Source organism: Dryobates pubescens, chromosome 26 (assembly GCF_014839835.1).
Source record: "Dryobates pubescens isolate bDryPub1 chromosome 26, bDryPub1.pri, whole genome shotgun sequence".
In the NCBI taxonomy this organism is placed as follows: domain Eukaryota; kingdom Metazoa; phylum Chordata; class Aves; order Piciformes; family Picidae; genus Dryobates; species Dryobates pubescens.
Window position 1 is genome coordinate 12,538,120 of NC_071637.1, and position 24,861 is coordinate 12,562,980.

General features: G+C 42.7%; 2 protein-coding genes across 2 annotated transcripts; both read left to right on the top strand.

Moving 5' to 3' along the window:
- Positions 1-56: 56 nt before the first annotated feature.
- On the top strand, positions 57-16,085 carry SS18L1 (SS18L1 subunit of BAF chromatin remodeling complex). Its single transcript, XM_009909966.2, has 11 exons — positions 57-415; positions 4,068-4,144; positions 5,382-5,466; positions 6,285-6,429; positions 8,501-8,698; positions 9,718-9,882; positions 10,761-10,862; positions 11,254-11,346; positions 12,602-12,721; positions 14,211-14,338; positions 14,541-16,085. Exons 1-11 carry the CDS (start codon positions 347-349, stop codon positions 14,565-14,567), a joined length of 1,209 nt encoding a protein of 402 aa, XP_009908268.1. The 5' UTR covers positions 57-346; the 3' UTR covers positions 14,568-16,085.
- A 1,913-nt stretch (positions 16,086-17,998) lies between these two features.
- Positions 17,999-24,155, top strand: MTG2 (mitochondrial ribosome associated GTPase 2). Its single transcript, XM_009909984.2, has 6 exons — positions 17,999-18,223; positions 19,479-19,626; positions 20,227-20,342; positions 20,975-21,193; positions 22,668-22,806; positions 23,729-24,155. Exons 1-6 carry the CDS (start codon positions 17,999-18,001, stop codon positions 24,121-24,123), a joined length of 1,242 nt encoding a protein of 413 aa, XP_009908286.2. The 3' UTR covers positions 24,124-24,155.
- Positions 24,156-24,861: the final 706 nt, after the last annotated feature.

A 24,861-nucleotide genomic window follows, 5' to 3' on the forward strand; every position in this document is an offset into this window, starting at 1 on the left:
TCGCTCGCCTGCCACAGGAAGCCCGGAGGCAGGGACGCACCATGTGTGGCAGGCGGGGAGGAGGCGGCGGAGGGGCCGTGGCGGTCGCCTCCCGCCCCTTCCTCAAATCGCCGCCGCCGCCTCCCCGCCCCGAGGCGGCGGCGCGGGCGGCAGGGGTAGGGCGGTGCGTGGCGGGCCGGGGTTGCGGTGGCGGCAGCTGATTGCGGGGCGCAGATCGTACCATCTGCGCCGGGCTCCCCTCGCCGTGCACTGCGGAGAATCCGTGCACGGCAATAGCAGCCAGATAATAACAATATTATTAGAGCCGGGAACCGATATATTATAGACACATAAAAAAAGCCCCACCATGTCGGTTGCCTTTGCTTCTGCTCGCCCAAGAGGCAAAGGGGAGGTCACCCAGCAAACTATCCAGAAGGTAAAAGAGCATGCTTTTCTACAGACAATTCTAGACGTTTATTCCGTCCATGCTCCCGCAGCGGAGGAAGGAGGATGATTTCTAGGGCGAGCAGGAAAACTAGTGAATTTGCGAGGGCTGCAGAGATGGACAGCTGGAGAGAGAGGTGGGGGAAGGAGGAGGAGGAGGAGGTGGAACAAAGCAAAGGTGTTCAGATCACTGCAAAGACAGAGCGAGAGGACTTGGGGAATAAAATTGGGATGGCAACGGGGTCTGCTGCTCGCAAAGGGGAGGAAAGCTGCCAATAATACATCGGGAAATTGCAATAAAATCTGCAAATACATGATTCATTTCTGATGGTATGTCAGCTTCTGCCCCCTCTCAAAAAAAGCCAACCTCCAAAATGAAATACAATAAAATACTGGATTTGCAAGGGTTTTCTTTTGTACTGGGATGCAGAATTTTAATCTCTCAGAAGATAGAGGGAGCACCGACCACCGGTATTTTTCGTACACTGTTGCCGTTATTTGTGATGTGTTTATTGATGTTTAGTGACAAACAAAGGTTTGGGAATATTTTCTCTGGAGAGGAGACCTCTGCGTGGGTCTCTCGTGGAGGCCAGAGCAGAAGGCTCCTAGTTGGGAAGTTATTGTCTCCTATTCCGCAGGGTTGGCAGCAGGGACTGTGCACACATGCCCGATACCCCTTCCTCCTGCAGCAGGTGACGGTCAGTGAGGAAGAGGCTGGAAATGTCAATAAAGAACATGCATGGTTTTACTTTGACCGCTATTTGTCATTTGTACTCCTACCGTGTTCTTGACGCGTTCCCCACCGCGTAGGTGTTTTGTTGATGCGGAGTTGTGCAGTGTGGTGGCAGCCAGGTGTGTATGTTCTGCGTGGTCCTCCTGTAGTGACCAGTGAAGAAGTGTCATTGCTCGTACGGCAATTAACTGCTCATCAGTGGGGTTTGCAGCCAAGCCATTAGCTGGTGCTAATTTATGACTTCGAGGGGGGAAAACCTCAGTGTAAGGCTGTGACAGAACAGAGATTAAGGCAGAACAAAATGCCACAAGTGAGGCTGAACAGGTGACTGGAATCTCAGGAGACTGTTTGGAAACTAAGCCCATTTCGTGTAGCTCTTGCAGCACATGTGGTATTGTGAACTGGTTTAAGTACTGAAATATTTCAGGCTCAGTGGGTAAGTTTTTCTCCTGCCTCCAGGCTGGTTTGGGTTAGGACAGAATGTCACAATTCAGGCAGTTTGTACTTAAATCTGTGACTAGCCACAGACAAAGGGCAGCCAAAGTATCTCCAGTTTGATTTTCAAGCCCTTTCCTTTTTTGCATATTCATAAACTTTATGGAAGCTTCACAATATTATTTCATTACAAATAACGTGTAAAAACATTTCCCGTCTTGGGTACATTTGCTGGCATGTTACTTCAGGACTGTTCATCACTGTTGGGCTGTTGGCAGTGTTTTTTGTTTTGACAAGTTGTGATGCTGAGGGGGAGACTTGCAGGCACAGGAACTGGGTGGGCTTTGCAGCCAAGAAATGGGGCAGTGAGAGAAGGAGCAGGTGCTGGGCTAGGAACTCAAAAAAATCTTCATAAAAATTAGCACTTTAGTACACATACAAATTTCACTGAAAGAAATATTATTTTGATTTGCATTTGTAGTATATAAGCAGCTTATTTTTTGTTTATTAACTCAATTTTGATAGCCTTGCAAAGCTGTTATTATTCCAGTATCAACTATTCCTAAAACAGATTTCACATGGAGGAAGTTGGAGCTTTGACAGTACAGTAGCAATGATGGTGCTTTAAAGTAGTTCATCAAATAGCATCTACAAGGCAGCAAACTTCAGTTTCTTCTGTGTAATGGAGATCAGAACCTGGTCCTTTTTTTTTTTTCCCCCCACTTAAGCTGGGAAATGAGCTCTTACCAGTTGCCTTTTCAGGAAGCAAAATGTTCTTCAGCTAACTATAGAAACATAGCCCTTTTCTGACAAAGAGATCTGTAATGTCACTTGGACTCTTGCTGTTGAGTGCAGATCATAACTGGATATGAAAATGTTGCCAGTGGTATCTGTTGTGGAAAGTGAAAAAGAAAAGGTTTGTGTTCTTTGCTAATTCTCTGTGCAGAATTTCCAGTGACACAGGTGAAAATTCTATCCAACAGCAAGTACAGAGCAGGAAACAAAGAGCTGCACTGTGAATCAGGCGGGAGTATTTTCCCCTAAAATGATATGCTGTGCTCGGGTTGCCATGTGAGCACAGGCACACATGCAGGAGAACATGGATTCTTGACTGACACCATCCCGACGTCCCCTGTCAGCGCTGGAGAGCAGCGTCCGACCTGCTGCGCAGGCCACAGCAGCACCTCTGCTGCTCAGACCTCGCTGGCTGGAGCCGCTGCGGGGAATCGCTGCCAGTGCCAGCAGTCAGAGCTTGTGATGGACAAGGGTGTCCAGCAAAGTGAAGATCAGCTTGCAAATGACAAGCCAGAAGCAGGATGAGCTGAGTTCTCCAAGGGAGGGACCAGTTAGATTGCAATCGCATCACAAAGACTCTTCTGCTCGTTTTCCTCATCACCCCTTGCATCTCAGCGGGTCAGGAATTTGTACTGACCAGAGCACGTACCTGCACAGATTAATCCACATTTAATTCATATGAAAACATTACTCTTCCCTCAAGAATTCTTCCATCCTGATGATACAGTGATTCAAAGGTCCAATCTTGTACTCAATAGCAGTGGTGCTTACAAACTGCTTTATGTAGGCAGCTTCTGCCAGAGGCAGATCAAAATTTGTAAATGCTGCTGTTATTTTTGCACCCATCACCTGCAGAAAACTTGCTTCATTCACAGGGGAGCTGGGGAAGGAGACAAACTATTGTATATGAAATTTTCAACCAAATCAAGGGATATTTTAAAGCTTTTAATTGTATTACAAGTTCATTAAATAGAGGTCAGTGGTCATTTTGTCCAGCAGCTCTGATCTTGGAACAAGTCTGTCGCTAAAATTTACTGAGTGAAGCCAAGCTGGCAGCCACTGACACAATTCAACTAACTGACAACAATTACTCTGTGCTTTCATTTTAAGTTCTCCATGAATTAATTAGAATCCAAAAGGACATACTGGGATGTAATTCTCTCAAATGTGGTTTCAGTAGATCCAGCAATGCCTATTTTCTACTCCATCAGGGTCAGCAGTCTGCACTCCTGTGCAGCAGTCTGCACCCCACTCCTCTGCAGGAAAATAATAGGTTCAAATTGTTGGAAGGTGTCTTTGTAATTTGGAAGTAGGTATGTTAGTCAAACCTGGAGTTCTGGTTGGGTGATATTTTAGAAGGAGACAGAGATATTTCTAAGTGAAAGTGTTTTCCTTCTTCAGCATAAAGATCTATCTGCTATTTAAGGAGCATAAAAGGTAAGTCCGTTAATTGTGGGTGTTTGAGCTGCCTCCTTCAAAGACAGCTGTTCACAACTAAACGATGTGAAAAGCACAGTCTTGTGGCTCAACTAAGTCACGTGGAGGCATTTTGTAATATCCCAAGGCAACAAAACTGCACAAGCACCTTCCACTGCCGAGAAGGGTGAATGTGGAGCATCACACCAGCACGGGACTTTAGATCCTCATAGTAATGTGTTTTGATCATATTTCTTTTATGCAGATGCTAGATGAAAATCACCACCTAATACAATGTATTATGGATTATCAGAGCAAGGGGAAAACTGCAGAATGTACTCAGTGAGTATTGTGAGTTTTGGGGTACATTAGGAATGTTTGGTGTGTTTTTTCCCGGGGAACAATTCTGTTCACTGATCACTGAGAAAATACTTGGACTATTTTTTTGTTAGATTCACTTGCATTGAGAAATGTGGCTTGGTCCTGGAACATTTTACTGAAGTGTTTGAGTATTTAGTATTTACAATATTTCTAACAGATCATTTATTGAAATAACTCAAAATAATGATGGTTATTGAATCACTTGCTGTATGCAGGTTCACTAAATGCAAGCAGAATCAGGTGCCAAGTTAATAACAGATCTTCATCAGAAAGTAATTAAATGTTAAGGATCAGCCCTGTGGTTATCTAGGGCTAAACCAATAGGGATGTAGACATGCCAGTTTGTGCCACTGTTTACTATTCCTAATCTTGAAAGCAAAATGCTTTTATAAACTCTAGGGGTTAAATCTCAGTCAGGAATAATAGCCAGTTTACCCCATGAAAGGTCACACTTGGGGTCAAACCCACAAAGCTGCACTTTCCAAAAGCCTGCCAAGGAAAGATACCTCTGCCCACTTCCCAGCAGCTTTCCCCTTATCAGGAGACAACTCATGCTACAAAAATAATTTTCTCTTGCATTCTTGGAACCTTCCCTATTTTTCCAAATTTTTGCCTCTTCACCTTTTTGAGTGGCACAGCTGTTGGATTGCTTTTGGAAGCTCTCCTGTTCTTTATGATGAGCTTTTCCAGTTCAAGAACTGTGAAGAAGTGTAAATGGTTCTGGCAGTGCTTACTTGAGCAAACACTCCAGTTAGAGCACTCTTGAAGAAGATTTTGTTCTTCTCATCTTGCTGGCAGGACAAACAGGTTTGATTTTTGGAGTTCTGGAACTTCATTGCTACTAGGACCCTTGTTAAAGAGAGAAAGAGAAAGTGGCTAAACGTTAGAGCAGCTGACGGGTGTCAGTTCTCACAGACAGGTCCCAGCCTCACAGTTCACTCAAAGTGCTTTCACAGCAGAGTGTATTTTACCTCTCCCTTCCCCCATGTTGACCCATTTGTAAAAGAGGTGTTGAACATGCTGATCCTTGGTGAACAGCATGACAGTGCAGATAGAGGTCATCACTGTAGCTATTTATTAGGACAGATGAAAAGTGGGCTAATGTAATTTAATAATAATTTGGGAAAAAAAAGCTAAGGGTTTGGAATGTTCTGTACTGTTAACCCTTTCCAAACAAGCTTTGCTCCTTGTTCTGTAGATACCAACAAATCTTGCACAGAAACCTGGTTTACTTGGCAACAATAGCAGATTCTAACCAGAATATGCAGTCCTTGCTTCCTGCTGTAAGTACCAGTGCTACTATCAGATACATTGACTATGCCAGAGGGAAATGTTCTTTGGTTCTGTTACTGATCACTGGCAATAAACCAGGCTTCTTCCAGCTAAAAGTTTTGGAGTGGTCAAGTAGGCCACTAACCAAATCAAAAGTTACTTTTACTGTGTTTAAAATGCATGATTTGGGACATTTGTGTTAACTTCTGTCCCCATAGCTCAAATTCTGTATACTATAAATGGAGCAGTGGCACAGATCTGAAGAGCCTCCTTCTGTTCCAGATCCATTATTCTTTACCTATTCTTACTGTATTCTTTACTCAAGAGAAAAAAAAAATGCTGCTATGAAAAATTCCCCTCAGCATTTGGGTATTGGGTTATCTTTAAACACCGTGTTACTCTTGCTAAATGGATTGATTTTGGAGGTACCACACAAAATACACCATAGCTTTATGCTTGACAACAGTCAGTTTGTCAACATGCTCCTGTGTTGCCTCTGCTAATGTATCTCCCCTCAGCAGTTATGTTCTGACCAGCACAAAATGAAATTCATGTGAGTATGGAAGAATGGGCACAGAAGCCAGACTCTGTAACAAGCACAATTTTAAGATCTCTACTGTGCTCCCTGCTGGCTTCTCCACACCAAGCTGGATGTCATTCACAGTGTAGTCAAATGAAGAAGGAGGTTTATGCAAGCAAGCCCTAAAAGCAAAGGCAGCACGTACTTAGCTGAGGCAGTTTTTAGTCATAGTCAAGCTAATCTGGGGGTTATTGTTTTTCTAATTAAAAACCTAACCAAAAATTTGCTTCTCCTCCTTGTTATTTGCAGCCACCAACGCAAAACATAAACTTGGGCCCAGGAGGAATGACTCAGAGTGCATCCAACCAATCTCTCCATTCACAGAGCAATCTCAGCGATGCGATTGGGACGGGCCTGCCTCCTTCCTCCCTCATGCAGAGTCAGATTAGCAATGGTGAGCTTCAGTCCCCTTTGTGCTGCTTTGCTGTTGCTTGGCAACTAAATCATTAATGCAGAATATACTTAGAGAGCTGTAAAAGACCTCTCCTAACTCACCTTTCAGGCATATGGGGATTTCAGGCACATGCTGAAATCATCACAAAATGGCTACAGTCAGTAATGATGTTGGCTTCTGCCAGTCTCCAGTCTATTAGTATTTCTACAGGGGAAATTAAACACATTTGGTTTAAAATGTATAATGAAAATCACTGAGTAGAGCTGCATCCAAGTTTCTAGCACAAAATAATAGATATTGTGTTATTTTTATCTTGAAAGTGGTGGGGCTAGGCAGGGTAAAAATGGAATTGCTTGCATGACTAACCACACAACCCAGCCTTCAGATTACAAAGACCTTGCAGGATACATGCCTCTGTAAAAATAATTTGTTGTTGTTTCAGTCTTTGTCCTCTGCAGAAGCTTGCAGAGATTCTCATAGCCAAAGAGTTTGCACGGGCATCTCATATCAATAAGACAATAAGCTTTGTCTCTTTGGTTTTGTTCCTGCAACTAAACCAAGCTAATTAAAAGCAACCATTTATATATATATATATATATATTTTTACTCTGTGCATTTTCTGATCTGAATAACCTACTTGTTTTGTTGTACATAGTTCTTTCATCACTTCTTTTTTTTTCTCCTGTGGGGCTTTCCCAGTGTGACAGAGAGGGAAAACGGTTCCTATAAATAGAAATATCTGACTGTAAAATCACAGGCCTTGGCAGCAGGACTCAAGAGCAGATGCAAGCTGTGAAATTACTCCTGACTTTTTGAAAAGCCATTTGTGGTCAAGCTGATAGTACCTTTGAAACTGATGGGTGAGGGACTTGCTTTAAACAGCTTGTGAAGTGAATTTACTAACTTTATCTGGGCCCTTCATTTTGAAAGAACTATTGCATAGTGTTTGTATTCTAATAAGTCAGTCAAAGCATTGTTTTGTGTTACTAGGAATCTCCATTTTCAGTGATATTGTTTCTGTTTTTTTCTAAGTTGCTCCCCACTCTCCAGTTCTTTTTAGTAATTTAGTGTTGATTAAAAGAACCAGAGTGGCAGTCCTGAAGACTTGAGTCATCTGCAGAACAGAAAGAAGCAGCCAGACCAGTTTGCCTCCTATTGCAAGTTTACCTCTTGTTGCCCTAGCGCAGTAGTAAAGCCCAGGCTGAGTTGTGGGGATCTCAAGGCAGTTCACTCTCTGCCCTCTCACTGAGAATTTGTCACCTGGGTAGTGCCAGGTATTGTAGAGTGGGAATATCAATGCACTGGAAGCCAGACTGAGGACACAGCTACAGTTCAGAAGGAAGGTGTGACTGGGAGTGCTGTAGCTTGCCGAGTTAGCAGCAGTGATGGCACATGCTCTGATGGTAGTGCCCACTCTGAGAATGGCACCTTTACACCCCGGGCCTGGGGACACTCCCCTTGGCTGCCAGCCTCTACCACCTCTGTCTCTGTGCCAGGTAGAGACAAGTTAGCATAGTCATGCTGTGTGACACAGCAGTCTGGATGTGTAGAGAGACTTTGAGTCTGAGAGATTGTTTTACATCAGTCAAATATTGTTGGGCAGTGGATAAATATGCACAGACAATTCACACTTGTGAGAGCTGAATGGACGCAGAAGTGTGCAAAGTGTTTCTCAGCCACTACAGTGCTTTCCTGTTGTTCCCTTGTGTGAAGGGGAAGAGGAGTCCACAGCAGCACTGAGCAGGGAAAGGACACACTCCAAACTCCCTGCATTTTCTGGAGTATCTGAAATTACTGGAATTTGTCCTGCTGCCTGCAAGGAACTGATTGTAGGGCATTGCTGCTGTTTTTGTTCTTCCTGTCTGCAGTTCTGTACAGCCTGGATCTGGCTGCCAGGGAGGAGGCTCACTCCCACTGCAGTAGGCAGTTTTAATTTGTCTGTAGATAAAAGAATAATGGAGGAAAATTTTGTTCATCGGGTGTTTCAGAAAGGCTGCAAGGGCTTTAATGGTCACTGGACATTGCCAATAATAGCACAGATTTTCTTGTTGCTCTCTTTATTTTTTTCTAGGTCCTAATCACGTGTCTATGCAGCAGTCAGGCCAGAACACTATGCCCACAACCTCTCTGAGTATGACTGTCAGCAGTCATGGAACTGGGCCTGGTTATAGCCATACAGTGCCTGCATCTCAGAATGTGCCAATGCAAGGCCAGGGGTCAATAGGCAATTATGTCTCTCGAACAAACATCAACATGCAGTCTAATCCAGGTAAACTCCTTCTTCCTCCTTCTGGGCCAACTTGACTTTTCAGTGACCTCAAAGGTTTACCACACATGAATTTGTTCTGTAAATATTTTCGTTAGACAGCCACAAACATTCAAGAGGGAAAGAAAGCTTTAAGACATCTCTGAATGCCAAGGTGTCAGCCCCCAATGTAAGTCAGAGCAGTTTCAGACTTGCTTTACCTCACACCACCTTGCTGTGGTTAGCAAGGAGCTGGGGAAAAGAGGGTGAGCTAAAAGTGCAGCAGTACTATCTGATATGCCCTGGCAGCAGATCCCACTACTGTAGGAGGGATCTGAGCAGCGCCTTTATCCTAGCTGAAAGGGCCTGCCAAGGAGTGTTACACATTTGCTGTTTGTGCATTACTGCCCTACTTTTGTTATTTCATTGATACTTCACACTGCTTGCAGGACATAGAGACACAAGCACACAACTTGGAATCAATCCCTTGATTTGTAATATGTTTGCTACTGAGTATTGAATGGGGGGTCCAATGCTTAAGAATTCTTTCCAACAATGTGAAATTTAGAGATCAAATAAATCTTAGAATGTCAGTTTATTTACACTGTATAATCATCAGGTATTTAATAAGGTGGAAGTAGAAGAAAGAGTTGATTAGAAAAGAAATGCAGCAATGAATGAATTGATTAGAAACGAAATGCAGCAGGAGATAGAGAGGAACATGCATCAGTTCTTATTTCTTTCTTAGATCCTACTGTAATGATTATTGCATTCTTTTAAATAACCTAACAATAATCAAGGCTAGATGCATTTTTAAAAGTCTTACTGAAGTAAAAGGCAAGAACTGAGCACACAATAACATCCTTTCTACATCACAGTGCAGAAGAGGTACATGCATGTATTGGGAAAACATCTTCCCCTGTGGAAAATCCACAGAATGATGAGGGTGCATGTTAGTTAAAGGTTTTAACTTGTTTCCAAAGAGACTAGGGAGAAAAGTGTCACATCCTGTCAGAAAACAGTATTTTCCATCTACATTGTAGTCTCCATGATGCACCAGCAAGCAGCAACGTCACATTACAACTCGGCACAAGGTGGCAGCCAGCACTACCAGGGACAGTCCTCCATTGCCATGATGAGTCAGAGCAACCAAGGCAACAGCATGATGGGGCAACGACCAATGGGCCCTTACAGAGCTTCACAGCAAGGTAAGATCTACTACTGGATTACTGAGATAGTTAATTAGGAGATTGATCACGTTCAGTCCATCCTGTGGGGTAGGTAAATCAACAAGAGTTCCAAGTCATGTTTATGTACAGCAAATCCCATCCAGGAACAGAGGAAACCTTGAATCATGACCATCAGGCAAACTTTAATCTCTTTTTAAGATATATCTACTTAAGGGATTTATGAAAATAATTCTTTCTAGAAGGGATCATCTATCTCTAATGAAAAGATGATTTGATGCACAGCTCACTCAAGCCACTGGTAATCTTTTCTGTTGTTTCAAATGGTATTGTACCAGCCATAATGTGGCACAGTTAACAAGGAACACTCAGAACATTTCTGCAAAGAAGACATAGTTTGCCAGCAATTAGTATGAAAAATTAGGCCAAGGGGAGGAAAACGCCAGAGGATAACCACTTTGCTCTAAGACCTGTCTGGGGAAAGTTCTAACAGGTAAAGAAGCTGCTAGGCCGATTCTAACATAACCTGAATGTTGCTAGGAAACAAATTCATGCATTAATTAAAATAGATAGAATTCTGTCTGGGTTCTTGAGCATGGAATGCATTACTGAGCTTTCTAAGAACTCAGATTAGTAGATGAAATGTAGCCATCAAGTTTGGAATTGCCACAGAGTGAGTGAGCTTAGGACATGTTTCTGACCATCGCACCATTTCTGAGAGTACAGGTGTATTTCCTTTTTCTCATGAGCAGAACACCTTTGAAACTACTCTCAACTTAGGTAACTTGTCTGCTTATTCAGGTGTAAACCCTGTTTTCTTAAAGAAAAAACAGATAAGAAAAAGCTATCCCTTAGGAGTGCCCGGGCTCAGTTTGCTCTCTCTTGTCTTTGCCTTGCAGGTTCCTCGCAGCAGTACATGGGTCAGGAAGAATATTACAGTGAACAGTACAGCCATGGGCAAGGCTCCTCAGAACCCATGAATCAGCAATACTACCCAGATGGTAATTCCTCTGAGCTGCAGTCAGTGTGACACTGATAAATTGGAGACCAGGGTGGCTGCCACATCCAAGGGCATGGCAAACCCATTACAATTCATTTCCAATTTAAATGCTAGAAAATTCTAATCCCAGGGCATGGGAGGCTGGTGCACAAACACACGCATCAGTGCATCCTGCTATCCTCGCTGCTTCAAAGAGCACAAAGCCAAGTATGGATTAATGAACACAGGAGATTTATCCCTGGGTGTCTTTTCTTGCCATGTATTTGGCCTCGTACCTGAGGAGTCTGTGTTTCCTCTTAGCCTCATCTTTGTGCACAAGCAGCTTCATAATATGGTGTTCAGCAATATATTTCTAGTTATATTAACAATGCATATCTGACCACTCTTTGCAGGACATGGTGATTATGCCTATCAGCAGTCATCCTATACTGAGCAGAGCTATGACAGGTCATTTGATGACTCTACACAACACTATTATGAAGGAGGTAGGAAAATACATTGGCAATCTTTGTAAACCAGAGCTCTAATCCCCTAAAATACTAATGAAATGCTTATGAAAGTCTAAAATACTACTTGCAGTTTCTGCATCACTAACTCCTACTTAGCCATGACTTAATGGTTTATAGTGAGGCTGCCTCAGACTCATGTCAGTAGCTGCATTGTGAGGCAGTTGTGCTGTGCAGCACTGGGGGATCACGAACAACTTCTGTGTGGCCCCATATCCATTAAAAAGATTATCCTTGGTTGTACCTGAGCCAGCTGGAATTACAGCTATGGGTAGTGAACTCTTGTTGCAGTAGGAGAAAAGATTTCCAGGATATCAGTATCCTCCTCTCCTGCAAGATTGTTTAACAAATGTTTTATATAATGCAAATAAAAGTGGCTGCATTAACATAAAAGGTTATGCTGAGAGAGATAAACTAATGTGCTATAGTTAGGAATAGGGTTCAGAGCTGGAAAAAAAATAGCAGCCATAGGTGGAAAATTCTCTGAAGTAAGAAAGCATGCTGGTTAATACAGCAGCAATCTTAATTAATTCACAAACTGCAAAAACCAATGGGTTAAATTAAACTGATCTTCGAAAAACAGCAATGCTATGAGCTAACAATTTTGCCATTAAAAACCTCTTAATGGTAGCACATCAGTAAACTCGGTGACAATATTAGGATAGCTGAACTCTGAATTAGCTGCAAAAAGATGAGCTTAATTATGATACAGCCAGGTGGCATTTAGGAAAAGCAGTGTCCTCTGTAGAATTCATTTTGTTGTTTCAAGATAGTGCAAATGGAATTTTCATCAAAGGTGTTTAAAAAACTACCAGTAACAACTAGCTAGGTCTTTCTGGGACATATGAATAAACATAATTATCTAGAAGGAAGTGCAGTAGGAGAGCTTTTTGGGAAGCCAGCTGTTTACCCTGGCATCCTTATCTTTGTGACAGTTTGAGGGTTTTTTTCTGAAACACTCCTGGGGTAAAAGAAGAAAAAAAATCCATTGGGAAACTGCTGCATTTGATTGTTTACTGATGTCTATAAATAAACATCTCTCTCCTGTTCAAAAGAATTGAAATCCACTGAAGAAATAAACATCCTCATTGGCAAAATGCAATTACCTATGTCAGAAAAGAGTACTTGTCTGTGAGTTTCAGACCAAGGCTCTTCACAGCTTTCGTTTCTTTCTCATCCACAGTGAAATATGTGCCTCAGTTACAACCAAACTTCTCAATTTTTCCCTCTTTAGGAAATTCCCAGTACAGCCAGCAGCAGGCAGGATACCAACAGGGAGCTGCACAACAGCAAACATATTCCCAGCAGCAATACCCAAATCAACAAAGTTACCCAGGACAACAACAAGGATATGGTAAGAAAACTGTTACTGACCAGTCAAGTGTCTGCAGTATTTCATCCTGACACCTCCAATCCTAAACTAAAATATGCTTTAAGCTATTTCCTTGATTAACCTTGGACATCTACATACCAAAACTAGCCAAAGAGAGTGGCATGAGGATGGATTCTGGGCAGTAACATCTCTCAGTGTATCACTACATTCCATACTGTTATGTTAGCATGCTGAATCCCTCTCGCTTTCGAAAGAAAGTTGCAAAGTTAGAGAAGATACTTTTGCTTCATGTTGACTTCCTGCTAAGTGTCTGCCCGAGATCACTGCCTGGATTCTCAGACCTCCCTCACATCTAACAGTGACAGGAGACACTAACATCAACAGTTCAGAGAATCATTACTCCCCCATGCAGATTTCTTCCAACATCAGAGTGGGGGTTATTATTTGGTGAGGGACTGAGGTGAAAACAGAAGTGGAAGTTCTGTGAACATGTAGATAACACTGACACAGAGCTTTCAAACCCTTCCGGTCACCAGTGGCAGATCTCCCCACTCCCACCACAAGACTCTGAGTTTTCTGACCAATTGGAGGCTGCTTGCATGTTTCCTTAGGCTTTGGGAGAAAGAAACCATTGCAGGTTATTTATTACAGAAACATGCCAGAGAGATGGGAATAATCTAAATGCTAGCTTCAGTGCAAGTGACTTCTGGTTCATCTCCAGATGTGATAGTACTTGACCTTGAACTGTCAAGTTTAACTAAACTGGATAAATCAAAATCCCTTCCAACCCAAACCCTTCTATGAATCTGTGAGTCAATGAACTGATATTGATATAAACAGCAAACCCACTTTAGCAATGCAAGATCACACAAAATGGAACCCACATGCCTAAAAAGCCAAGAAAGTAATCAGCAGCTGACTCTGCAGCACTAGTAGATTGGACTACTAAGACCAGACAAATTTTGTGAAATTGAACCAAAAATTCAGTTTATGACCTTAAAACTTGGCTTCCTCTTCATAAAAGTTCTCCTTCATACAAATCCACCAATAATGCAGAAAGGAAAGTGCACACTGGCTGCTATACACACATTACAACTGAAAGGAAATCAATATCCCCATGCAGCTGTGTGTCTAATTTACATGTATCAAAGAGATTTCTCAGAGGTTGTGCCTGGTCAGCAGTGCTTACAGGGCACAGCCAGGTTAAAACAAGGAGTTAAACATACAGTTGTTACTAAAATAAAAGGCAGGTAGCTTGCATCTAGGTAATACTGGGCTGTGCCAATCCAAATTTCACTTCAAAGTATGTAAAATTTTCTGAGCAAAACTGAAAACCTAAACTGAAGTCACCAGCACTGTGACCAGCATGAATATTCCCAGTCTAAAGCTGGAGGGGAGGTCCAGGCAAAATTTACTCACAGTTTGCACTCATAGAGCTTTGTTACCATCACATTTTACATTTAACCATAAGCAAATCAAGCCATGGTAATACATTTCACTGTCTTCTCAGGTCCTGCACAAGGAGCCTCTTCACAGTATTCCAGCTACCAACAGGGGCAGGGGCAGCAATATGGAAGTTACAGAGCTTCCCAGACGGGCCCGTCCGCTCAGCAACAAAGGCCTTACGGCTACGAGCAGGTAAACTCTACATCTCTGCTATGAAAAAGCAGATTTAGCTGTTAGCTCCACATAGAAAGCTCGCTGATAATTTGGTGCAGGCAGATTGGTGATCCTTCAGTGGGTCTTTCAAAATCCATAGACCAAAAGAAAGTATCTAACTTCCTGTTTTAAACCCCTGACACACTATTCTCCAACATCTTTATTTCTCTTTTCTTTACAGGGACAATATGGCAATTACCAGCAATAAAAGAATACGATGCCAGATACACTTCAATAGTATCTCCATCTTTTGAACTGGATGTACAGGCAATTTTGATTAATTGTAATATGTTGGTTACCCCTTAGCACAAAGCAGCGTCTGTATGTGAACAGTGTTCATTTCATGCTGGATATGAAGCAGTGCACTACTGGTAACAAGACAATGCTTTAATGGTTTGATATTTGGTGCTGTGTATAGTACTGTATGTTGATACAACGCAGAAGTTTTTCATTTACCCCCCTTCCTTGCCCCATTCTTGATGTTTCTAAATAGCTTTAGCATCATTTGATTGCAGTTGTGCCCCGTTATAGAAAGCAGCCAGGTTATTCGGCAGTCTGGCTCGACACAAAGCCATTCCATGAGATATCATGTCCAGGAACACGTCCTGGGGTAGGTGATTGACCTTTTTTAACTGAATGCATTGAAGATTACCTGCCAGCCTCCAAAATCCACAGCTCTTCACTTAATTTCTTAAGAATAAGGGGATGGATGCATTTCTTATGTGAAGACAGTTCTATGCTACATGTTAAAATTATTGGCAGCTTTGGCAATACCTACCAGGGCTAACTACCCAAGTCTTACAATTCAATAATCTGCATAAATTCATGTTTCTGTTGTAAAAGTCACAGAAAGAAGATCAAAACCCTATTTTCAAGGTTAATCCCTAGAGGCACCTTTTATGTAGACATGGAAACTAAGGTATTTCTGTTGTGGAAAGAAAAATAGAAAGAAGCTCTGAGATTTGCAGTGTCAGCCTGCTAGACATCAATATTGCTTCACATTGTGCTTAGCTGAGAAAAACACCTGGCAAAACTCCAGTCTTAAGTACACAACTACAAATTTTATAACAGGCATATATATTTTCATGCCAAATTTCACAGGCAGGTGGCTGGCATCCTTCTTTATTTCTAATTCTTCCAGTGCCCTTGCTCAGATTTTCCAGCAAGTATTATAACCATAAATATTGTCAGATTTTTTTGGTCTAGTGTTCTTACAGCTCATCATCACTTTTATTTTTCTCTTGTTGCTTGACAGAAAATAGTTCAGAAGTCAAAGGGGAAAAAAAAAAAGGCATTTTTTTAATTGCAGATAAACAACTACATTCAGCTTTAATTGTGAAACAATATGCATTTAGAGGGGAACTGTTACTGGGGTCAGCCAGTGAGAGAATAATTCTAGAGGAAGAATTTAGACATAAAGCCTAGTGGTATGTAAAAGGCAGTATGAACAACGTAAGTCACTTCTGTTCAGTTTTGTGTGTTCCTATAAAGTGTTGGGGGGAAAAAAGCACTTATAAAGTGCTTATCTAAGTGTTGAACAAAATACCATGCCCAACCTTCTCAGAGGCAAAAGGCTAGGATGACTATACTCCATGAGCATTTTTTAATGAGATGAACTGCAAATTTACACGAGAGAGTAAATAAATCCTCTGTAGGATTGTCTCCTTTTCTTTGTTTGAACTGGTGTCTTTATGAGATTTCCAGTTTTAGTACTTTATACTCTGAAAAACCACAAGGAAAATACAAGATCTCTCAGTTTATTACATTTTTTTTTTCCCCCTGTAAAGTCTTACCTGGACAACTGAAGAATTTTCTATTAAATGTTGTCCAAGCACTGCCCTTGTTCCATTAATAATTTTAATTACTGATATGAAGGCATTTTTTAAGTCAGTTCTCGTTTATCTCATCTTTCCTGCTGGTATTTTCATGCAAATAAGTTCTCTCAATAGCAAGGAAGAGAAAAAGAGTAAGATTGTTTCCTTTATGATATATTAATATTACAGGTAGCCAGAAGAATGCAATATTGCTCTTTGCCAGCTTGGAAATATGCCTTTTATGTGGTTTTTGAAAGTGCTGAAATACTTTTGAGAGAATATGAGCAACATTTAGAACAAAACAGCAACATCACATCAATCTGAAATGTCTTACATTAAGAACTTCTTGAATGTTGTGTATATAATGTATTTGAAAGAGCACTTTGGAAATAGTTTGTACATTTATTTCCTAATTTATACATGATTTTTGGTGTTAATATTTCTAATTGTTAATAACAAAATGTTTATTTAATGTGTTGTCCATTTTTATGTATTAATGTGGAAACAAAGTGATCCCAGCATTTTGACTTCTTCCATTAATTGTATCATTTTCTGTTTTGTAATACAGAACTGCTTGAAAATTGTTTAGGTTAAAAATTACCTGAAAATGCAGTTGGTGGTACCTTTCTTACAACACAGACCTTTGAGTGGAAGCAACAGATGAAGGGAGGCTCTTTAGAGCTGCACCTTCTCCCCTACTTCTCTGATACACTTCATAGATAATTGTGTATGATGAAAGCTTGTCCCGGCTTGCAAATTATTTGATATGCAAAGCTCAAGTGTGTGCAGAGTGGATGAAGGCAGTTAACAGCTCATCTCAAAGACAGCAGTAGAGCAGGGAACATGTGGCACACTGCCTGACGGTGCAGGAAGACTCATGGACTCCTCAGGGTCGCAGACTTCTCAGGGGGCCAAGATGCCTTTCAGGGGACCTGTGAGAGAGACAGGGACAATCTTTTTAGCAGCGCCTGATGTGACAGAACAAAAGGTGGTGATTTTAAAGAGGGAAGATTAAACCAGATATAAGGTAGATACTTTCTATTATTAGGATGGTGAGACGCTGACCTGTGTCACCCAGAAAGAAGGTAGATGCCCCATTACAGGTCAGGTTGATTTGGGCTCTGAGCTGCTCTAGTTGCAGATGTCCCTGCTCAGTGCCAGGGCGGGTGGACTACATGACCTTGAGAGGTCCTTTCCAACCCAATCCATCCTATGACTCTCCGTCCCTCGGTCAGCCTGCCAGCCCCACGGGCGTTATTTCAGCTGCCGCAGCCGCTCACTCCAGGCTCCCTGCGGGCACAGCGACTTCTAGCGCCGTTACGACGGAAGAGGGCAGGACAGGGAGCGCTCTCCTGAGCGAAAAGGATCACAAACCGGCTTCCCGCCGCCCTTGCTCAGCGCTCAATCCCGGGATGCGGAGCACCGCGCATTCAGGGATTAGCTTAACCCTCACGGGAGCGAGCTGCGGGCGGGAGGTTCGAGCCCGGAACACATGTAGAAACAAGGTCGGTCTCGACGCACGCCCCGGAGCAGCGGCTGTGAGGCACGGCGGCAGCGCCGCCGGGCTGCGGGGGGGACCGGAGGCTGTAGGCAGACAGGAGAGGAACGTCCAGGGCCGGCGGAACGCAGCTTCCCGCGCTTTCCCCGCAGGGCGCAGCTGCGCCGGCGCGGCGCGGCGGGCTCGCGGCGGAAGGACGGCATGCGGCTGCGCCACGGCCGGGCCGTCCCAGCTGCCGCCGGAGTCCGGCTGCGGCGGTGCTGAGTTGGGCCGTTTTGGTGGCCGCCAGCACGGTGCTGCCGCGGTGCTAGGCCGGGCTGGGCGGCCATGCTGCCGCGGTGCTGGGCTGTGCTGGGCGGCCGGGCTGCCCCGGCGGCTGCCAGCGCCGTGCTGGGCAGCCGGTGCCAGTGGAGGCCGGCCCGCCGCCTCCTCCTCCTCGACCCGGTGCAGCTGCAGCCGCCGGGCCGGCAGCCGGCTTTCTCCACCACCTGCGTGAAGTGCTCGAAAAACAGGCGGCTGAGGCAAAAAAGAGCCATTTCGGAAAGGAAACTAGTAAGTCCTGGTGTAAATCAGCGGTCGGTGTGTGTGGGTACATTGCTGGGCGGGCACCACCCGGCAGGCGTCAGAAAGCAGAGCTGCCCTGTTCCGTGCCGTTCTCGCTGCAAACGCGTGGTTTTGAGGGAGCAAATGTTCTTCTAAAATCTGACCAGCTCGCTGAATAGCGAGGATTTAAATAAGTCTGCTGTGTGACATTACCAGTGTTCAGAGGGGTTGTGTAGCGGCAACAGCCTTCAGCCGCATCACCTGGGTTGAAAGCATCCATGGGTCGAGAGAGCAGAAAGTCTTATTGAGTTTTTAAAATACTACCTTTTCTCCCTATTTCTGTAGTCTTACATAGTAGTTAGCTGCTAAATAGACACTTTCCCCCTCCCCCCCCCCCGAATTTTTCCTTGGCATCCTAATTGTATTTCTTTGCAAAATCTCGTTTTCTGTTGAGCAATAAATCGCTTCCAGTTTAAAGCGATACTTTCCTGTCTCACCGTGTGGTGGTGCCAAATGCTATTCTAAAGAGGATTTGTTATAAGAAGGCACTGGTCATAGTATTAACTCTTTGGTTGCTTTTAGATACTAATATCATAATGCCAATAAGCCCTTTTTTTCCCCTCACATGCTGTTTGGGCTGTTTAATTGAAGTGACCCTTATTGTTCGTTCTTATTATGAAGTCTGACAGGATTAGGTTGTTGCCACAGTCAAGGTTATGCCTTCTCTTTTCATCCCAATATGTAGACAATTTCACCTGCCTCTATGAATCTACCTCTCTAGTATTTCCCCTTGGGGATTTCAGGCAGCTTCCTGGAGATAGCTAAATATCATCAAACCTATTCTGCTGGCAGAAAAGCTGGAACACAATGAATAGAATTCATTTGCCAGAAGTCAAATAATATGCTAATGTCAGAAATAGAGCCAAGATGTGGAATTCTCTTTACACTGTATTTTTTTTTTTGAGCCCTTGAGCAACAAATTGTGGCATCTGTTAAGATTTTCTCTGCTTATGATGTTTGCAAATACTTTCTATCTTTTGTCTTTAGTACTTAACTAGCAGAAGATTGAAATTTGCCTTGTTTTCATCACTGGGTATAGAAAGTGTAAATCAGCATGAGATTATTTTGTTTTGCTGTTGAATGAACTCAGCATGACTTAAAAGCAGCAGGTCTACTTATTCTGAGTTTTGCAGAACAATCAGTTTCTTGTGGGATGACTCTGCTAAACTGTAGTTAAAGGGTACAAACCCCATCCTTGTTGCAGACACGCTACTTCGTTGATCACCGGAGGGTGCGTGTGGTTGGAGGACAAGGAGGAGGAGGGGGACATTCTTTTCATAGTGAGCCCAGAAAGATATTTGGAGGTCCTGATGGTGGAAATGGAGGTGATGGTGGTCATGTCATTTTGAAAGGTAAAACTCACTAAATCTGGTTTGTTTCACGTTGTCATTTAACACTCTATTCCCACCCCCTCAGCAAAACCAACTCACATGTATGGTAGGAAATGGTAAATGTGACTCAAAAATGTTAAAGTGGTTATCTCTGTATAAGATTTCTTTGCTTTTTGTCCTTTGTCCTGAGCATTGGTAACAGGGACATAAGTGACACAGCCCTAGAAATCACTTTGGAAATCAAAATATGTTACAGATACGTTTTAGTGGCTGGTGCCTGCCTGTGTTATAATAAGGCTGGGTTCTGATCAAATTTTACTCTGAAGATGGATAAGATGCTTCTGCCACCACCCTGCTGCAAAATCTGCTAAGGTAGCAAATGAAATTTCCAGAGTATTTTGTAGTGGTTGATTTTAGAGTGGCCAGTTAATAAAGTGTGTGGTTAATAAATCTCAGCAGATAATAAAGGCAATTAAACTACTTCATAACTTGTATTAGTCTTCCTTGGTATGTTATTGTTGAGATAGCAGATTCATGCAGTACTCAAAGGGAAAGAACAGTCAAGAAGGTGCTCTCCTCTGATTCTTCATCTGTTTAAAATACACATGTTCTGCTTCACAGCTGACCGGCAAACGAAATCACTTTCTTCGGTCCTCCCCTTCTATCAGGGGGTCCATGGAGAGAGAGGAGGAAGCAAAAACTGCTATGGAGCCAACGGTGCATGCGTGTATGTTAAAGTAAGCAGATTAAGGTTGCATGCTGGTTTGTTAGCTTTGTGTTAACCTTGCTGATTTTCAGACTGTGAGAGAACCTCGAGTGTTTTTTCAGGGAGCCTTGTGCTGTCTCTGCTGAGACAGGGCTGGTTTGGCACACGGGCAGATCAAGCTGCTTTTAACATGCTTATAAAAATCAGACTTCTTTGGACATCTGGCCAAAGTAAATACAGTTGTAGTTTGCTTTCCTTCTAGGGGTTGTATGCAGTCACAACACAGAACTTTTAAACAGGAGCAGACTTTTTTTTTTTTTCCTTTTATAGTTATCTATTTTTTTAACCTCAGCATGCCTGTTTTGGTGCACACTTACAATACATTTCTTAGGTCACTGCTGTGCTCAGGTTCCTTTGCATAAAAGGGGAGAAGGAGGGTTATAGTACTATTAACATTTTAACGAAGTGTAAATGTCTGGCAGTGCCATTTGGGTCCATCAAGTGAGTGTCATGAAGTACATTGCTCTTCTGGATTCCCTAGTGTGAGAATATGGAGGAATGATTTTCAACAAATCTGAAGTTGCCTGGTAAAGGAACAGCTGAAGACAGCTCTGCTGTAGGCTTTGAGCATCAGTGTAATGCTTGCACCTCCCTTCACTTCAGGTCCCTGTAGGTACATTGGTTAAAGAGGACGGGAACATTGTGGCTGACCTCACACAGGATGGTGAAGAGTATGTTGCAGCTTATGGAGGAGCTGGAGGGAAAGGGAATCGCTTCTTTCTTTCCAATGAAAACCGAGCTCCGACACTTTTTACTCCAGGAGAGCCAGGTCAGGACAGAGTTCTCCACCTGGAACTGAAGACAACAGCTCATGCAGGATTGGTGAGTCACTGTGGTCCTTCAACATCCTTACCATTGTGGGAAGACACTTGACTGACTGAAGACAGAATAGAATAGAATAGAATAGAATAGAATAGAATAGAATAGAATAGAATAGAATAGAATAGACCCAGTTGGAAGAGACCTCCAATGTTTGATAACATTTTTGTTAGCCTTTTGGCTCACTTGCTTAGAAATGCAACTAGATGCTTTCTTGCTGTTACTTGGTAGAAAGGTGTCCAGCGTGATTTACAGAGCTGTCACTCTCTTGCTACTTGATGTCATCCTACTTTAGCTAAAATCAATGCTGTATGTAGGAAAGCCACATGAAAGATTGATCAGTGTTCCACAGACTCACTGATGAGTAGGCTTTGTCTGCAGATGAAAAGTACAGAATGGAGAGCTCTTCTGAATCAGTTTTTGTTTCCTTGGTATTCAAAATAAAAATGGCTGAAGTTCAAATCACCTTGTATTTCATCCCTATATTTCTCTCCTTACAAATAGTAAACCTTTCACTTTGTTAGTTCCAGGTTTAACATCCTCTGAAACAAAAATAGACTTGAATACAAAGTCAATTTAGGGTTTAAGCTGTCTTCATTTCCATAAAGTATGGAAATGTTTTAACACCAGCTGGTGAAGCTGTTACAGCTACACTTTGCTGCAAAGAGTTCTTGCCCATGTTCAGCTGCAGAATGATTCTCTGGTGTAGCAGAATTTTGTGCATTTATTTGGAAACTAAGAAGAAAATTGGTGGATCAACACATTTAACTCTAACCAACTGGACACTGGTCCATTTCTCACACTCTTGGCACTGATTTAGAAATCTGAGATGAATCTGTTCTGTACTTCCTCTGACAAGAATTTGAAGCGTCTGACATCAGCACATAGAATTTAGGATTAGCTGTATAGCTGTTGTATGTCAGCTGTTGGTGTATCTCAGAGTAACTTCATTTCTGGGGTATGTTTGTTTAAATTTTTCTCTCTCAAAGGCCAAGCTTCAGCTTAATTCTTTGATGTCAAGACTATGAAAATCCCAAACTTCTAGGCATTCTGGTTACTTGCAGGCCATACTATGTGGCTGAGTCAGAGCCAAAGCCAATTCTGAATTCTTTTGGAAAACAATAAATTGGAGTCAGGAAACACAAATAAGGATGTGCAGGACAAAGTGTTGTAATGTTATTTCAGGGTAAAGGAGATCTTACAGCACATACCCTTTTGGCTCTGAACAAAGTAAATACCGAAGGTGGTACAAAACCAGCTAAGGGGACCTTTCGTTGAGCAATTTAATGTTTAAGGGAGAGAAAAAAGGGAAAGCAGGATGATGTTCAGAACTAAGTTTGCAAAATTAATGTTCTGTTGAAGCTAGAAGAACTCTGACACATCTGCAAAAGCTTCCAGTGGTTTTGTTGTTTTGTTTTGTTTTGTTTTTTTAAATCAGGATTAACCCAGAACTGTGGCTTTAATGATTCTGTTCCAGGTGGGCTTTCCCAATGCTGGCAAATCATCGCTTCTGAGAGCCATCTCCCGTGCAAGGCCGGCTGTGGCTGCCTACCCTTTCACAACCCTGAATCCCCACGTCGGCATTGTCCACTATCAAGACTATGAACAAGTGGCAGGTATGCTGTGTGCACCTGGATAGCAGTTTGTCACCTGGGATGTTCTTTGAAATGCTGCAGAAGGAACTTTAACAGTTCTGTAGAATTCTTGCTAGTTCATTCCATGAAAAACAGCATGGACAGAGGATCAAGGAAGGTGACTGTCCTTCTATTCAGCTCTGTTGACACCCCACATCAACTGCTGTGTCCAGCTCTGGAGCCCCCAGCACAAGGACATGGGACTGTTAGAGTGCATTCAGAGGAAGCCACAAAGATGATCAGAGGGCTGGTGTGCCTCTCCTATGAAGACAGACTGAGAGAGTTGTGGTTGTTCAACCTAGAGAAGAGACGGCTTTGAGGAGACCTTAGAGCAGCCTTCCCAGGGGTCTGCAGTAGGGAGTTGGAAAGGGACTTTTGACAAAGGCATGAAGGGTAATGGCTTCAAACTAGAAAAATCTGGATTTAGATTAGACATTAGGAAGAAATTCTTCCCCGTGAGGGTGGTGAGTCACTGGAACAGGTTGCCCAGAGAAGTTGTGGAGGCTCCAAGCCTGGAAGTGTTCAAGGTGTTGGTGGTGCCTTGAGAATCTTGGTGTATTAGGAGATGGCCCTGCCTATGGCAGAGGAATGGGAACTAGATGATCTTTAATATCCATTCTAACCCAAACTATTCTGTGATTCTATTGAACTTCAAGCAAAACAATAATGAAAGCTCATTTCAGATTCACTCATCTGTGCTCTTAATATCAGGCTAGCAATCTGTATCTCACTCGAATAATCAAAATCCAGCAGGTTTAAAAGCTAAGAGCAACTCAACACGAGATGTGCTTTATAGTGGCATGTTGAGATGTAATTCTAAAAGTACACGGTGTAGGACAGTGAAAGAGTGGTTTTGATATTGGTTTGTCATGTTGGATTCACTGTGACATTTCTCTCACTGCAGTTGCTGACATTCCTGGCCTAATAAAAGGTGCTCATCAAAACAGGGGCCTCGGGATGGCCTTCCTCAGGCATATCGAACGCTGCCACTTTCTCTTATATGTAGTGGATCTCTCAGTGTCTCAGCCATGGATTCAGCTGCAGGACTTAAAGTATGAACTGGAGCAATATAAGAAAGGATTGTCTGAGAGGCCTTGTGTTATCATTGGGAATAAGATTGACCTTGCTGAGTCCAGGATCAATCTGCCACTCCTTAAAGAGCAGGTGCAAGACCGGGTCATTGCCTTGTCTGCGTTGAGAGGAGACAACCTGGAGGAACTGTTCTTTTATTTGAGAGAACTCTATGATACTTATGTGAAGACAGAACAATCACGAGGGCAGAGCCCAGTCAAGTGGTAGAAACCACAACCACTCTGAACTGTACTGGGGAAAAATAAATAAATCCTAATTTGATTAAATTGCATCTGTGTGATTTTTTGGGGGGGTATATGGGTTGGGGTTTTGGAATGCAAGGGGCACGGCATGTGGATTTGTCCTGAACTGCTGCATTGGAAAGATTTGTTTGTTTGTTCGCCTTTGGAGCCTCAGGTGTTTCACAACAAAATTTGAAAACTCTAATCATGATGGGTGTTGAACTGGAAACCTGGGTCTTGTTTGGCATTAGATAGTTAATTATGGAATGAAGAGAATGCTCTCTGGTGGAAATAACTGAAGTTCAGGATCTGCAGGAGAAGCAGATCAAGTACAAAGCAAACTCCATTAACACTGCCGTAAAACAGGAAGGTGAGATGTTTGTAAGCTTGGGTTTATTATCTCCAGAAATGCAACACTTAAGGACAGTTTGGTGCACTGTAAAACATGCATCCATCAGTTGTCTTTTGTTGAGCTTTGTTAGCTTTCAAATAAGGATTTAATTATGTTTTAAATTGGCTATTTTCTACTCTGCCAGCAGCAGTGGGAATTACTTGATGGGTTTAAAAGAAATTCGTCTGTAGTCCCTAGTCCTTTCTGTAGGTTACAGCAAAGGTGATAATTCTCTCTGCTGCTATCACTTTGCACATTTTATGTGATTTCATCTCTAATATTCTAATGCTAAATGGAGCATCCTCAAAAGATTCCATGAACAATGGACTTTTT

What these genes read in the sequence shown, in the direction of transcription:
- MTG2 (XM_009909984.2), top strand. Translation starts at nt 17,999, where the DNA reads ATGCTGCCGCGGTGCTGGGCTGTGCTGGGCGGCCGGGCTGCCCCGGCG. An exon ending in TGGTCATGTCATTTTGAAAG is followed by an intron (nt 19,627 to 20,226) that starts GTAAAACTCACT and finishes TCTGCTTCACAG; the next exon opens with CTGACCGGCAAACGAAATCA. An exon ending in CAACAGCTCATGCAGGATTG is followed by an intron (nt 21,194 to 22,667) that starts GTGAGTCACTGT and finishes ATTCTGTTCCAG; the next exon opens with GTGGGCTTTCCCAATGCTGG.
- SS18L1 (XM_009909966.2), top strand. Translation starts at nt 347, where the DNA reads ATGTCGGTTGCCTTTGCTTCTGCTCGCCCAAGAGGCAAAGGGGAGGTC. An exon ending in CAACATGCAGTCTAATCCAG is followed by an intron (nt 8,699 to 9,717) that starts GTAAACTCCTTC and finishes TCTACATTGTAG; the next exon opens with TCTCCATGATGCACCAGCAA. An exon ending in ACAACACTATTATGAAGGAG is followed by an intron (nt 11,347 to 12,601) that starts GTAGGAAAATAC and finishes TTCCCTCTTTAG; the next exon opens with GAAATTCCCAGTACAGCCAG.